The sequence below is a fragment of the Atractosteus spatula genome, chromosome 4, assembly GCF_055471065.1.
Source record: "Atractosteus spatula isolate fAtrSpa1 chromosome 4, fAtrSpa1.hap1, whole genome shotgun sequence".
Lineage (NCBI taxonomy): Eukaryota > Metazoa > Chordata > Actinopteri > Semionotiformes > Lepisosteidae > Atractosteus > Atractosteus spatula.
In genome coordinates, this window is record NC_142709.1 from 2691597 (window position 1) to 2705661 (window position 14065).

At 42.2% G+C, this 14065-nt stretch overlaps 2 protein-coding genes across 8 annotated transcripts in view; one reads left to right on the plus strand and one right to left on the minus strand.

Moving 5' to 3' along the window:
* ift88 (intraflagellar transport 88 homolog) overlaps positions 1 to 3451 on the minus strand; it is a 30852-nt gene extending 27401 nt beyond the window's left edge. For 4 of the 7 annotated variants that reach the window (XM_088913991.1, XM_088913990.1, XM_088913989.1 and 1 more), the window contains exons 1-4: positions 3372 to 3451; positions 2837 to 2930; positions 2240 to 2302; positions 1862 to 1921 (exon numbers count right to left, since the gene is read on the minus strand). In XM_088913991.1, coding sequence (XP_088770117.1) covers positions 1862 to 1921; positions 2240 to 2302; positions 2837 to 2923 — 210 coding nt within the window. In that variant the 5' untranslated portion in view covers positions 2924 to 2930; positions 3372 to 3451. Of the gene's footprint in view, positions 1 to 1861; positions 1922 to 2239; positions 2303 to 2836; positions 2950 to 3371 lie in introns of all 7 variants that reach the window. The other 3 variants (XM_088913993.1, XM_088913992.1, XM_088913988.1) reach the window with 2 other exon arrangements.
* A 2269-nt stretch (positions 3452 to 5720) lies between these two features.
* Positions 5721 to 14065, plus strand: part of cryl1 (crystallin, lambda 1) — a 38904-nt gene continuing 30559 nt past the window's right edge. The window contains exons 1-3 of the mRNA XM_088913650.1: positions 5721 to 5839; positions 9972 to 10079; positions 12491 to 12617. Coding sequence (XP_088769776.1) covers positions 5799 to 5839; positions 9972 to 10079; positions 12491 to 12617 — 276 coding nt within the window. The 5' untranslated portion in view covers positions 5721 to 5798. The remainder of the gene's footprint in view (positions 5840 to 9971; positions 10080 to 12490; positions 12618 to 14065) is intronic.

Sequence of the window (14065 nt, forward strand, 5' to 3'; positions counted from 1 at the left end):
CATTGCCCTCTCTCGATTCAGTTTTTTTCTCAGGGTTCTTTAGTGTAACGGCTTGGGGTTTATTGCCACCTGAGAGGGTGGGAGGTAGGCAGGGGTGGGACTTTCTTTACAGTATTACATTTGTTTTGCATTGCAGGCTTTGTCCCATATTAACTGATAAAACAAATTGGCAAGAGAAAAACTTAATCTTTTAACAAATATTAAATGGAACTCACAGAGATTTACAGCAGGCTATCATAAAGTTATGTTAATTATGCCTTCTTTGTTAAAAAACAACTTGCTGTTTAAAAAGTAAAATATCTGAATGTTCTTGTGATCCAGAAGCTGTAAATTAATAAGCAGAAGATATATTTAACTACTCAGCTGCCCTGGACACTCCTAAATATCTTACCTTTAAAAACCTTCTACCCTCTCCCTTCCTGATCTCTTCCTGTTAAAACAGTGTTGCATTAAATGACTTAATTCTTTCCTTTGATATTCTTGATTTCTTATACAGTATTTGTCCAGTAATTTTAATCAGATTAAAATATATCACTGATATAATTACTATTATGCAAGTATAATCCTATGATTAGAACTAGTAATGATAATGATAAAAATTAAGTATGCTTAGGTATCAATCTTTGCTATACATTTTATTGATCCTTACTTTTATACGTCACTTATGTATCCCGTACTGTATACAGTATGTCATGTATACACTACTAAACTAATCTTACCTTCATCACTTTGCTATCCCTGTCTGTCTCCATCTTTCCCTGCTAAATAATTACATATGTTACACAACTAGCTTTGTATAAGTTAATTCACCGCAAGGATCCAAATGTATTTTAGATGTCCCTGGAGTTGTGCTCACTAAACTGGAGAGTCTACTCCAATTCCCTGCTTATGTTCCAAGCGTCTGCTGCTCCTACTGCTACTACTGAACCTACATTAAGTACTAATATACCAGTTAGACCTTTTGAATAGCATGCTGTTCTGGGACAATCAGATATTTTAAGTGACATAAAAATTCGTAGGTAACTTGTAAAGAACAAAAATGTCCAATTAATTATGAGTTTAATTAATGGCTCGATTAAGCAGCCGGGGGTCCTTGACTGATCAGATCCTGTATTGATTTGAAATTAAATCTGACTTTCCTATTGCATAAACTCCACTATTGCTTCCACACTATCAATCAGATAACGTGCTGGCATCTCTGTGAGTGCAGGAGGCACTGATGGGGTGTTACAGCTCTCAGTGGGCACATGAAACATGTTAATTTTCAAAATAGTTACATTAAAAACAAACTCTGAACAATCCGGGCACAGTAGGAACTGACAAAAATAAAGCACTGGAAAACCACGGCAAGAATAACTTCCTCTGGAAAAACATGTGGCTAAACAAGGCAACTGTATCTGTGTAGTCAAGAATAAACACAGCTACTATATAATAATGATGAAAAAGTGAGTAAAAAAAGATGCATGTCCACATAGCTTGGATTTTTGGGTTGTGGGAGCTGAGAGTTAGATTTATGAACGTGCTTTTTCACATCAACCTCGTTTCCATTGACTACAGTGTATTTATTACATTAAGGTTAAGGATCTGCAGAGGATATGAAAATATATATATACTTGAGTCAAAGAGTTTCCTTATTACAAATTCGGGATGAGACATTTTAGGGTTATATATACATGATTTTGACCACAGCACTAAATCACATGTTAAAATGATGTTAGAAACACTGGCTATATCATATCCCTACCTGATGCTGAGAACCAATGTTTTTGTTCTGTTGAAAATGGTCTACTATAATGATTTATTTTCATTAGTGTAATGCAGAGTAGCTTGCACAACTGTGCACTGTGCTAATGTTACTCACCATAAATGATGTGCCCAAGGGCCGCGCCCCTATGGCTGTGCCAGGGATTTTAGCAGTCACCTACAGAAAGTGGCGAGACATTTTTAGTTGCACAGTAGCGAAGAAAGAAATTAATAAATTTCAGTACTGGAGGAAATCCGACTTTTGTAAGCAAGAGTCTGGACACTGTTTCGTGGGTTTGATGAGAAATGCGCTATCTGGTGGAATACTCGAGCTGATTCAAAAACCTGTTCGTTTTAATTTTCCCAGGTGATATACTATACTAATACCTCAGCTAGTACTAGTTAAAAAACAGACTTCCGTCCCAGCAATAATCCCCTGACATTTTTAAACAGCCCTGAGTGTGCTTCTTCTGTACACGGCATTAAAGACACTTACAGGAGGCCTCCTTCCATGGCTGGTCTTAACTGCCTGCTGAAACCCCGCATCGTTCTCCAAGTCCTGCAAAATAGGCCCACGGTGAGAAGAGCAACAGACCGAATGAAAATGAAAAAGAAAACCCAGAGAAATAACTTTATCCGGTTTTAGAGACGCTTGAGCTCTTCCCTTGCTGAATCCTCCACATTCTACATTTTTTTAACCTAAAAACTGCTGTGATAAAACACAATCACAGACAGCTTTGGGATATAATCTCATGTGGCATTACTCATGCTGTTTGGAAGATAACTTCAACCTAGATAAAGGATACTTGCCTAATGTAAGGAATAGATGACCACTTGTGAATGAATGTTTTTTTTTTCTTCAGCTTGTGAGGACCTCAGTTTTTCATTTACTGATCTTGTGGAACTTTTAACACAAACACAAGCGTTTTTAACACCAGTAAACGAAACTACCAATCAGCACTACCAGAAAATCAGTTTCTTTCATTTTATCTTGAAAAACAACACCTAGCAATACTACAAGTGTTTCACTCGTTCGTTAAACAGTGTGGAAAGAACGGTAATACAATAAAACAACCGAGCACGTATTACTTACATCAGTGTCAAACGCTGGATTGTAGTCGTTGTAGCCGGAGTACAGATCATCTTCCTCCTCTGCTGCTAAGTGCACGCGTTCCATCATCTTCTCCCTGTTCAAGTCGAGCAAAGCTATCATGTGCATCAAAGAAAAGCTGCTGTTTAGTGCTGCTTTCTGTGAAGTACTGTCAGTACGTCCTAGTGTACCCCAGTTGTAGTGATACCCCCACGTCACCACAACAACATGACGTCACGTTTCGGTTACAGATCTCCCCATCTGAAGTACGCAACGGAAAGAAATTCACGGTTAATTTACGTAGAATCTGTTTAACTAACAATTATGTGCATCCATTGTTAGTTGAGAACTTTCTAAAACACAGCTGTCACAAATCATATTTTTGTAGTTGATTCGTCAGATTACGTGCCAGTGTGATGCAAAACATTTTAATGGGTAATCTTTTATAGGAGTCCAACTTAAAATATGTTTTGAGATACAAATATACAACAAATCGTGGCTCACAATTTTTTTTAACTAAAAGTCGTGTAATGTTTACCGTAAAGGATAAGAATTTAAGTCTTCTGCCGCCCGCTTGTTGTCAACCTGAAATCCATAGGAGCCACCTCCCACAATGCACCGCGTATCGCGTCTTTGCGAGACTGTGATTGGACGCCTTCCCTGTCAATCCACCTTGGAGTCTGCCTCCGGTTGTCGCCATTGGTTCACACGACGTAAACGTCTGTTGCCAGGAGACGCAAAATGAAGCTTTTGCGAGCGCTGAGGGGAATCGGCGTGTATTGCTAGTTAGAAAGAATAGAAAAGACTAGGAGAAAGAAAAAAATACTTAGAAATCTCTGGTATGATGTATTTCAATAATGAAATGACCTGATCTGTAGTTAAAATGCATCCGTGCTCTTCCCTACAAAAAAATAATATTCCTAGATACAGCACAATTATGAAATATTCCGTGTGGTGTAAACACAAATCATTTCATACAACTGAAAACTTAATCACTGCAGTAGCTGACCGCGCAAAGTAAAATCTGCAGCAAATGATAATATATTGTAGCTATACACATTAGTAAGTCTCTGGTTTTAGCGCAAATAAATAAATAAAACACAAATATAAAAATATGGCCAGCAACCATATCACCCTGCAGCTCACAGCTTACAGCTGACAGCCCTCTGAAGCTCAGCAGGTTTGAGCCTGGTCAGTACCTGGATCTGAGACTTCTGGGAAAGCTAAGGCTGCTGCTGGAAGGGGTGTTAGTGGGGCCAGTAGGGGGCGCTCACCCTGTTGTCTATGTGGGTCCTAACACCCCAGTATAGTGATGAGGACACTATACTGTAAAAAGGGCACCATCCTTCAGGTGAGATGTAAAACCGAGGTCCTGACTCTCTGTGGTCATTAAAAATCCCAGAGCATTTCTCAAAAAGAGTATGGGTGTTATCCTGGCCAAATTTCCCATTGGCCTTTATCAATCATGGCCTCCTAATCACCCCCATCTATGAACTGGCTTCATCACTCTGCTCTGCTCTCCACTGAGAGCTGATGTGTGGTCAGTGATAGAATAGCGCTGTATAAGTGTAAGCAATTATTATTATATATAAAGAATAATTAAAACCATGCTTCCGAGCACTTCCAGGGCGTTTTTCCCTCATGCCACAGCTCTGCATTACTGGAGAGCTAGCTAAATAGCATTTCATTGTACCACATACCTGTGTATGAGTACAATGACAGTAAACCTGAACTTGAACTTGAGAAATGGCCAGGTCACTGCAGAGCTGTGATATCCTGACTCTCGCCCACGTTTTGATGCTTTGACGGTATAAAGAAGGGTATCATTGTTCCAATAACGCGTTTTTTTATCATTTATCACATACGGTAATGCGTTTATAACACGTTTGTCTGGAGAGGCCCTCGCAGAAGTGAAAAAAGACGTGCACCAGACGTCGGTGTGTGGTGAAGCCGCACCCCTCTACACCCTGTGACACAAACGCCATTGCGCCTACTGTTTATATCTAGTGCTGGGCCCGGCTGTGTGTTAAACTTTTATGCTCTATAAACTGCAAGAGCAGAAAGGTTACACATCGGAGGACGCCTCTGGATGCACCTAGCTTGCTTATTCGACAGTTAGGATGTCATCCGGTCCCTTCTTGAAAGTAAGCAGTGTATCGGCCTCAACGTCACGGCCGGGTACAGTACTCTTGGCCTATAGCAAATTGCAAGGTTTGGCCTGGAGCAGTGGTTAGCGCCCCAGACGTGAAATTGTAAGGCTGTTTATAATCCAGGTGAATCATGTCTGTTGTAATCTCGAGTAAGGTAATTTATTGTTTCAGTAAAATCCCCTGCTGTGAAGATATGTACCGGTATAAATCGCTTTGGATAAAATCGAATATTGGTAGTATTAAAGCCTGACCCAATACCCTTTATTTTCGTGAAGACTTGTTTATGGTACTGCCTTTTTATGGCTATTAAAAAAAAACAACATTTTAATACAAACATAACTCGAATGGTAGTTTTTTGGACAGCGACAATATGGAAAACGGTTGAGTAAATAATAATAACGCATGGTAAACTCCGAGTCTATATTTAAAATCTTAAAACTGTACAAAAAAACCCATCTTTGTTCAGTTGAATGGAACAAGAGAATTGAAAAATATTTCACAGAGTGCTGTGAAGAAGGTTCAGATAAACCTGCTCGCAAACGGAGCGCAGGCAGGACTGTTCTGAATCGTGTTAATCCGTACTCGATTACACCTTTTCCGAGTATGTTGTCAAGTAAAGTAAATAAACCGCCGCTGGAGAAGGCCTTCCAAGATAGCAGAGGTTAGTTTTTCGTCCTTTGATTTGAACAGACTGCAAACTCCCCTTTAAACACGCCCTTTAAACGCGTTTACTGTACCACACACACACTGTCAGGAACTTGGGGAGCGCAGACAGTCCGCAGTCTGGTTGTGAAAACCGTAGAGGACAAGCAGGCATGAATACTTCAAAAGCAAAGACCATTGCTGTGATCGGGAGGTGAGTTAGGTTAATAATTATGCAATTATGCTGCCCTTTTCAGTCTTCTGCAGATACGCTACACTGTAGCTAGTGGTGTAAGGCGTAACGCTACAGTTTTACATTAATTTTTGATAGTGGACGTGGAAGTTGACATAATCGATCACGTTGAAGTTTTGCAATAAGAGCTTTTTTTATTACCAACAAGGCGCCTTTTCTGAACAATTGCAAAACCCGGAACAATTATTATTAAATGCGGCATATATGTTAAAAACGTGTCAGCTGAGCACACTCTGCAGAAGCGAACTTGACTCGTCTGACTGTAGATCGCACTTCCTTTCTCTTTGCTGTGCATAATTTTACCATTTAAACTTGCATGATTTTTTTTAGACTTTGAAAAATCTGATCACCACTTGCTGATGGATGAAAGTCTACGAAACATTTCGAACATTATTACTAACAGAAAAAGATAACATTTTTATTCATGAATACTACAGTACGTCATGCTAGAATACCGAGTGTATAAGCTTTAGAAACTGTGGAAACGATACATATTTGGTGCGATAAATATTTGTTCAGGTGCGATGAATATTTGTTCACTTGTTACGTGTTTGCTGACTGAACACTGAAAAATACATCTGTTATTTCACAATAGGTACATCGACCCATATGGCCTTTTTCAGAATGGTCTGCTCCAGGGCAAAGCAATACATTATTAAGTTATTGGTTGGAAGAACTTCGTTCGAAATCAGGTTTTACTTGATTATATAGGTATATTATTTCACATGGATTTAATTAATATTGCAGAAACACAACTCAAGTAGCTAGAATGAGTAGCTTTTGCTGTTTGTTAACAAACTCTTGAAAATTAAAAGTTTAATTGCCAGCAAAAATTAAAGGTTTTACTTTTTTTAAGTTAAATTTTGAAATAAAACTGAAAAACGTAAAATAATATGTGCCTTTTCTTGTGTTTCTTGTTATTGTCAGTATGGACTGTGATGCCCAAGGTCAAAAAAGTATTTGGTCACCCCAAGTATACAACTTTGAGGCCAGATGAATTGCTGAATCCAACAGTAATGCATTATCAGAGGGATTAGCAGGGACAGCAGCAACATGGAGTCTGTTCCCTGTAGGACATTAGGTGGTATTATACCCTGGACAGCATACCAGTCTGTGGTTGGGCACACTCACAATTTAGAGGTATCCATTAACCTCGCCAGTATGTCTTCAGAGGAAACTGAAGCACCCAGAGAAAACCCTCAGGCCACACTCGAACCCAGTACTCATGAGCTGTGAGTCAGCAGTACGCACACCTATTCACTAAACATGCAGTTAGCCTCAACCATGCAATTCAAGCAAGTTGCAGCAATTTTGAAGTCAGTGATAGTTGTCTCGGGTTTATTTTGTATTTTTTAGTTTTTCGGTATGTCGTTATTTGATAAACGTGTGTGAACAACTCCACATTAGTCTTGTTTCTAGCTGCTCCTAACTGTGAATAGGATCTAGTCATGATCCCAGCAGAACAGGATTAGGGAAAAGTGCCAGGCAGGGTTTAAGGAAGGAGTCCAAAGGCTTTAATGTTTGGTTTGGTGTAAACCTGGAGTTAAAGTGAAGATTAGATTTAAAGGGGCAACTTTAAGGTTAAATTTCTGTCAGGACTTGTCAGCGTTGTTAAAAGCTATCAGCAATATCTTCACTCCTACAAAGTAATCTTGCTTTTTGAAACCATCAGTAAATGCCCATCTCTTGAGACACTTGCAATGCCCAAAGTTCCTGTATGTTTCTGTATTTTCACCTCAGATAACTGCTTGATTGTACTAAATAAATGAGATGAAACATTTATGTGTACTATTGTGATAATTAACATTACAGCAGTAATGTTGCTGTGGTGCGGTGGCTCTGTGGCTCAGGATCTGTACCTGTGGCTGGAAGGTTGCCGGTTTGTATCCTGTGGCCGGCAGAGGAATCCTACTCCATTGGGCCACTGAGCAAGGCCCTTAACCCCAACTGCTCCAGGGGTGCTGTATAAATGGCTGACCCTGCGCTCTGACCCCAAGCTTCTCTCCCTGTCTGTGTGTCTCATGGAGAGCAAGTTGGGGTATGCAAAAAAAACAAGTTCTTAATACAAGAAAATTGTATATGGCAAATAAAGTGATCTTATCTTTAATTGCATTGCCCTTTCCATTTGGACCAACAATGCTATAGGTCTAATTACGCTCTTAACTGTAACTGACCCCTGGCGTTTGTAATGGTGCTGTTCGCTTGTGTTCACAGAGAGAATAAGCCTGCCTTTCCAACAATGGCAGGAGCCTGTTGCATTCAGCAGTACAGTGCTGAGCAAGGCCTTTCAGTACTTGTATCAGCCATACATTGTGTACAGCAGGCTCACGGCAGTGTTCTGCATGAGTAATGGAGGAGACAGCAGATTTATACTGTAGATCATTCTTCATGTTGACTTTGTCATCTTCGGCTTATAATTTATTTTGAAGGGATCTGAGTGTTTATTTCCCAGGTTTTTCTCAGATGAATATGAGGGTTACACACCTATATTCTACACTCTGGAGTCAGCAAAGTGTGAAGGAGATGAAGTATCTTGAGACAGCAGTGAGGGACTATGTATCTGTAGTACTGTATGCCAAATGTTCTCCTACAGGGAGGTGAGAACTAACACAGTGACGTGAATCATGAAAGAGTTACCATTTTGTTAAATTGCACAGATATTGTAGAGCATCCTAGCTAAGGGAATATAAAAAATAAAGGAGAATAAACTTCCTGAATCACTGTTCCTGCTTCCTGCCATTGTTTTTCAGTTACAGAGGATGAGACTTCATCGCTTAGGAAACAGAGGTTACAGCAAACCAGTAGCATAAATCACATAGATTAGAATATTTCTGATGCCATATATAACAAAATAGTCCATTCCGAATGTGTTTAACAATGGTGTGCACTCACCAGCACTGTACTGTATGCATTTAAAAAGGAGCTGAATGTCCCAGTTCTCATTGTGGCATAAATATTAAGAATCTGAGTGTTTGCGTTGTAGAGCCCACTGAGCTCTATACATTTTAAATATATTGTGAAAAATCAAGTTATGCTGCATTAACAGCCATTGCTTTTCAGACTAAGCTTTCTTCTGCCTGAGCAATACTGTGTATTGTGAAGTTCCTTCAGTAATGGACTGAGGTACAGTCTGACTGCAGGGGTGATAATATGTCATGCTTTCTGGCTGATGGTGTGGTGTGGTTCAGCATGCACAGGAGTTACAGAGACATGCACTTTGAGCCCACTGAAGCTCAGCAGGTGTGAGCCTGGCCAGTACCTGGATGGGAGACCTCCTGGGAAAAATTAAAGTTGCTGCTGGAAGAGGTGTAAGTGGGACCAGCAGGGGGTGCTCACCCTGCGGTCTGTGTTGGTCCTTAATGCCTCAGTATAGTGACAGGGACACTATATTGTATATAGTGGAGTCTGTATTACTTATAAAGTGCTTTCAGTAGAGTGTATAGAAAAGTGCTATATGAGTGTGAGGAATTATTATTATTATTATTATTATATTTCTGTCCTGCTTTTCCCATACCCTGGTGACCATCCTCTTGATGACACCCAGCACTACAGTGTTCTATTCCTGTCTCATCATGATTAAGCAGAACATTGCCATGACACTGCATGTACAGGCATAGTCCTGCTTCATGGCCTTCATATATAATAAAGTTATTCATTTTATTCTGGGGGACCCTTAAAATTGTAGGTGATCTCGAGTGATTACTGTGTCAAAATGAACGGGCATTAACAGGCTAATAAGAGTCTAATACATGTTTAGTGATATGCAGAAGCCATGTTGACCAGCAGTTTGGTGGGAAACTGATTTTAAAACTGCTGCTGTTCAGTTTTAAAGGTGAACCAGAGGACATGGGGAAACCATATGGGAGTGCATTTAAACAGACTTCTTTTCACAGGGGGTGGTGGAAGACTGGAGTATCTTAAAAAGTCTTCTTTCAGGAAATGATTGGGTGAGATCTCAGGATCAATAAGCTATTAACAATCAAACCGGCCAACGGGGCCAGATGGCCTCCTCTCCTTTATACCCTTTCTGGCGTTCTGTCCCTCCCAGTGATGGCTGCCAGTGAAATCTGTTGTTTTTGCTTTGCTGTTGCAGTGGGCTGATTGGGCGATCCTGGGCCATGGTGTTTGTGAGTGGAGGATACAGAGTGAAGATTTATGACAACCAGCCTGGGCAGGCCACCCGCGCTATTGAAGAGATCAGGTGTGTAAACATACTGTGTGTAGCATAATCTTCAAGACAAAAAACAGTACTTCAAAAACCAGAAACAAAAAACAGTACTTACAGGGATTTAGAAGTGCAACAATGTTGTATAATGTATTTTTTCTTAATCTTGTTTTCCACATTTAAGGCTGGTTAACAATACTGCTTCGGATTTGGGTTTCAAACAAAACAAGTGTGATGCCACTCTTTTCATTCACAGAATAAAACAAAATCAGAGCTTTTCTCTGTAAAAAAAAGCCCTCTCTTTCTTCAGGCTCATTCGTCTCTCACGTACAGCTGTCGGTCCCCAGACTGCATCACAGAGCTGTTCTCGTTTCAGACTCGTTCGTCCCGTCCAGGGTGTACCCCGCCTTGCGCACGTTGCTTGCTGGGATTGGCCCCAGCTCCCCCGTGACCCTGTAGTGGACGAAGTAATCCAGCATCATTAACACCTGTAGCCTGATCTCCTCAGACCTCAGAAGCGGAGGGAGGTTGGGCCTGTTAACACTGAGATGAGGGAGACCTCTAATCCATGAAGAAATTGAGCTTGCTTCTATGAACTGTTGTCGATGGGCCAACAGGTAGCAGAATTTCCACACCAGTGCCCCAGTTTAGTGGCAGGGAGCACTGTGCTGCAGAAAGTTCTGTCCTTTGAATGGCATAATTTTGAGATTCAGGTTACTTAGTCATTGAAAATCCCTGGGCACTGTCCACAGGAGTCGAGAAGCTACCCCAGTGCTGTGACACAATTCCACTTCGAGCACAGACAGTCTGGCCTTCCTGAATTCCCACTTTTATTCGGCTGGTGAATAATTTCTCACTTCTCCACCAGATTGGATCGTAAGAGCTGCAGGTGGGATCTGCAGTGATTTTCCAAGATGAAAACCGCAATGAAAAAATAAAAGGAGTTATATATAAATACAATCAGCCCTAGCACTTTTTATCAGGAGGAAAAAAAACCTCTCATTCCCTGTTTTCAGTCCTGGTGACCTTCGGGGCAGCCTGTTATGCCTGCCTGAGCAAACCTGGCTACTGTCTCTGCACTCCTGCCCCGACCTGCGGATACCAACTGACAGGTTTTATAGTGTCTAACCTTGGCAGGGGAAGAAGGAGTTTTCATTGGCAAATACATTTCCACCTCTGTTTTTTTTTGTCTCTCTGTTCAAATAGTTTCAAATTATTTTTTAAATGCGTGGTTACTTTTTCACCAGGTCGTACCACGCTCCACGAGTTCAGGTCAGTTTTGTCTGGCTGCGCAGTCCATGTCAGTGGACTCTTCAGGAGGGCAGACGGACGACTGGGTCGTGCTTACATGTGAGAGAGCTTGATCCCCATGACCCCTCAAAGCCACCCTTGTTCCACCTGTCCTTGAGGCGTAAACTATGTGTACTTTGCAGATCTTGCGTCCCTTCTGATTCTGGGTTCACTTGGTCGCAGCCCTTGAATGCTTTTATCGGGGCGCCTCGTAGTTTTCTGTGTTCGGGGACTGAAAGGTTCAGTCTCTTCAGCCTGTCATTTCGGGACGTTCCCGTACCCCCGGAATAAAATTGGCGGACGTATTTTTTTTAACGTGTAGATTGACATGGAGCCTGTCCATAAGGGCGTGGGAAACGTTGCGGACGAGAGCAGGTCATTCGCCCATCCAGCCCACCTGGCTCCTGCCGTCCTCACGGGCTCAGCGCGGCGTCTCCGGCGGCGTCCCGCACTAGTCCGCACTGTGTCTGCCCGTCCAGCTCATTTCGGTTCTTTCTTTGCTCTCGTTTTGAATGGCCAGGTTCTGTTGGGTTCTAACTCCCTGCTTCTGGAATCGCCAGCTGTTTTCGTGTTTTTCACTCCCTGGCTCTCGACCTGCGACGCCAGCGAGAGGGCGCACAGAGGGCTGAAGAATGATAATGAGAATAATGCCTTAAACTTATATAGCGCCTTTCTGGACACTCCCCTCGAAGCGCTTTACAGGTAATGGGGATCCCCTCCACCACCACCAGTGTGCAGCCCCACCTGGATGATGCTCCAGTACTCTCTCCACACACCAGCTCTCAGTGGGGAGGAGAGCAGAGTGATGAAGCCAGTTCAGAGACCTCGGTTTTGCGTAGCACCCAAAGGACGGCGCCTTTTTACAGTATAGTGTCCTCGTCACTATTTGGGGCATTAGGACCCACACAGACTGCAGGGTGATCGCCCCCTGCTGGCCCCACTAACACCCCTTCCAGCAGCAGCCTCAGCTTTCCCAGGAGTCTCCCACCCAGGTACTGGCCAGGCTCACGCCTGCTGAGCTCCAGTGGGCTGCCAGCGGGGAGCTGCAAGGTAATGGAGCTGCTGGCTGGTCACGCTGCCTGAGTCTGCTGTGAGTTGGGAGGAAGCTCTCCCCTGGGCAGTGGGAGTGACGGTGTGTTCCCTCTCGCTGCGTGCAGGACGCAGCTGACGGAGCTGCAGCAGTCGGGCATGCTGAGGGGCTCCCTGAGTGCCGAGGACCAGCTCGCGCTGCTCAGCAGCCACCAGGACCTCAAACAGACACTAGAGGGCGCCTTCTTCATTCAGGTCAGTATTCAGGCAGTGTGCCCTGCTTGAAGCTGGTTCACATCACCTGTTTCTCTTTGCATTATTCCACAACGGGTTCGCAATGCCGTACTATTTTATTCATATAAATATTATTTCAGCGGAGCCATTTATGGTATGGGACGTGGTGCAGGAATTTGAACAGGATTGATTCATTCCAGTGAAGAGATGAACATGATATCCTACTAACACTAACACTATCACAGTTAAAGGTCAAAGATGTTTATTTCCACATTTGAAGTTCAGAATAATGGCAAATAAATTAATCATATCAAATTAATTAAGTAGCACCCTTCTTCACCTTTCTTATGATTATAAATGTGTAGGATGTTCCTTTTTCTAAAGGATAGCTCCAATATTAAACACTGGAATTATTCAGCATTTGGAAAAAGAGTCTTTTTTGGCTTAGCTGGGGACATTTGTCATGCAGTATAATATATGTTTATGACCAAACTTTTTATGTTTATAACAGGTCTAGCAGGGGTACCTTGGATCATTATTGTACATCAATGAGACCAGTGAATGATGAAAAAGCTGTTGTTTGATTGAGACACAGAGCTGTAGCTGCATGAGTCTTGGAGCAATGTGAGCTTTGCTTCTTTCCTATACAGAGCAAGACTCACACTTCCGGACACAAAGTCAGGCTGTCCCATGGATTGTAAATGTCTTACAAAATTACAAAAATACCTGGCAGTTTGTGTGGAAAGCTTCGTGACTTCTTTGGTTTTTCTGGAGAGCTGTGTGGTGCAGAGAGGTGGTGATGTGGGGCACTGGGTGACAGGGTTAAGCATTCTTCCCCGAGTCCCCTTGACAAGGTGGCGAACAATCTGAATTTCTCTAACTTTGCCATCGCTACTGTAGCATCAAGATCATCCAAGTGCTCCATTTTCTGCTTCCCAAGATTTGAATATATGCTTGGGGAATGAGCTTCTTAGGTGTAAGAACAGAATTTCAGGGGGTACAGCTCTTGGCCTGCCAGCAGTTCAAGACAAGTGCTTTTCTGTGTCCTTTGTTTTTACTTCCTCCTCCAGGGTGTTTTCTCTCAGGCTTCGGACTTTTCCTTTCAGCCTCTCATTCTAAGGTTGTGACTAAGGGGGCTTTTGTTTCAGGTTTTCGTGCCGTATTTCCCGCAGACTTTTTTTTTTTAATGTTTTTTTTTTTCCTCTACAGCTCCCTTTAAATTCTATTAAAAATCAGTCCGATGGCGCTCTATTTCCTTGAGCCCTCCCCCCTGTCAAGGCAAGTTTCTGAAACCCTTCTCTCACCATGAACCAGTTATTGTTTTGTGTGCCAGTCTGCGCTCGCAGTAGGTTTCCATAAATGTGAAATATGTAAATTGTGTAGGACAGAGAACAGTTACCCTGACCTGTTTGACTATCACATGCTGCTCCACACAAGGATCTCATACTGATTTTACTAGTTCTCGCTTC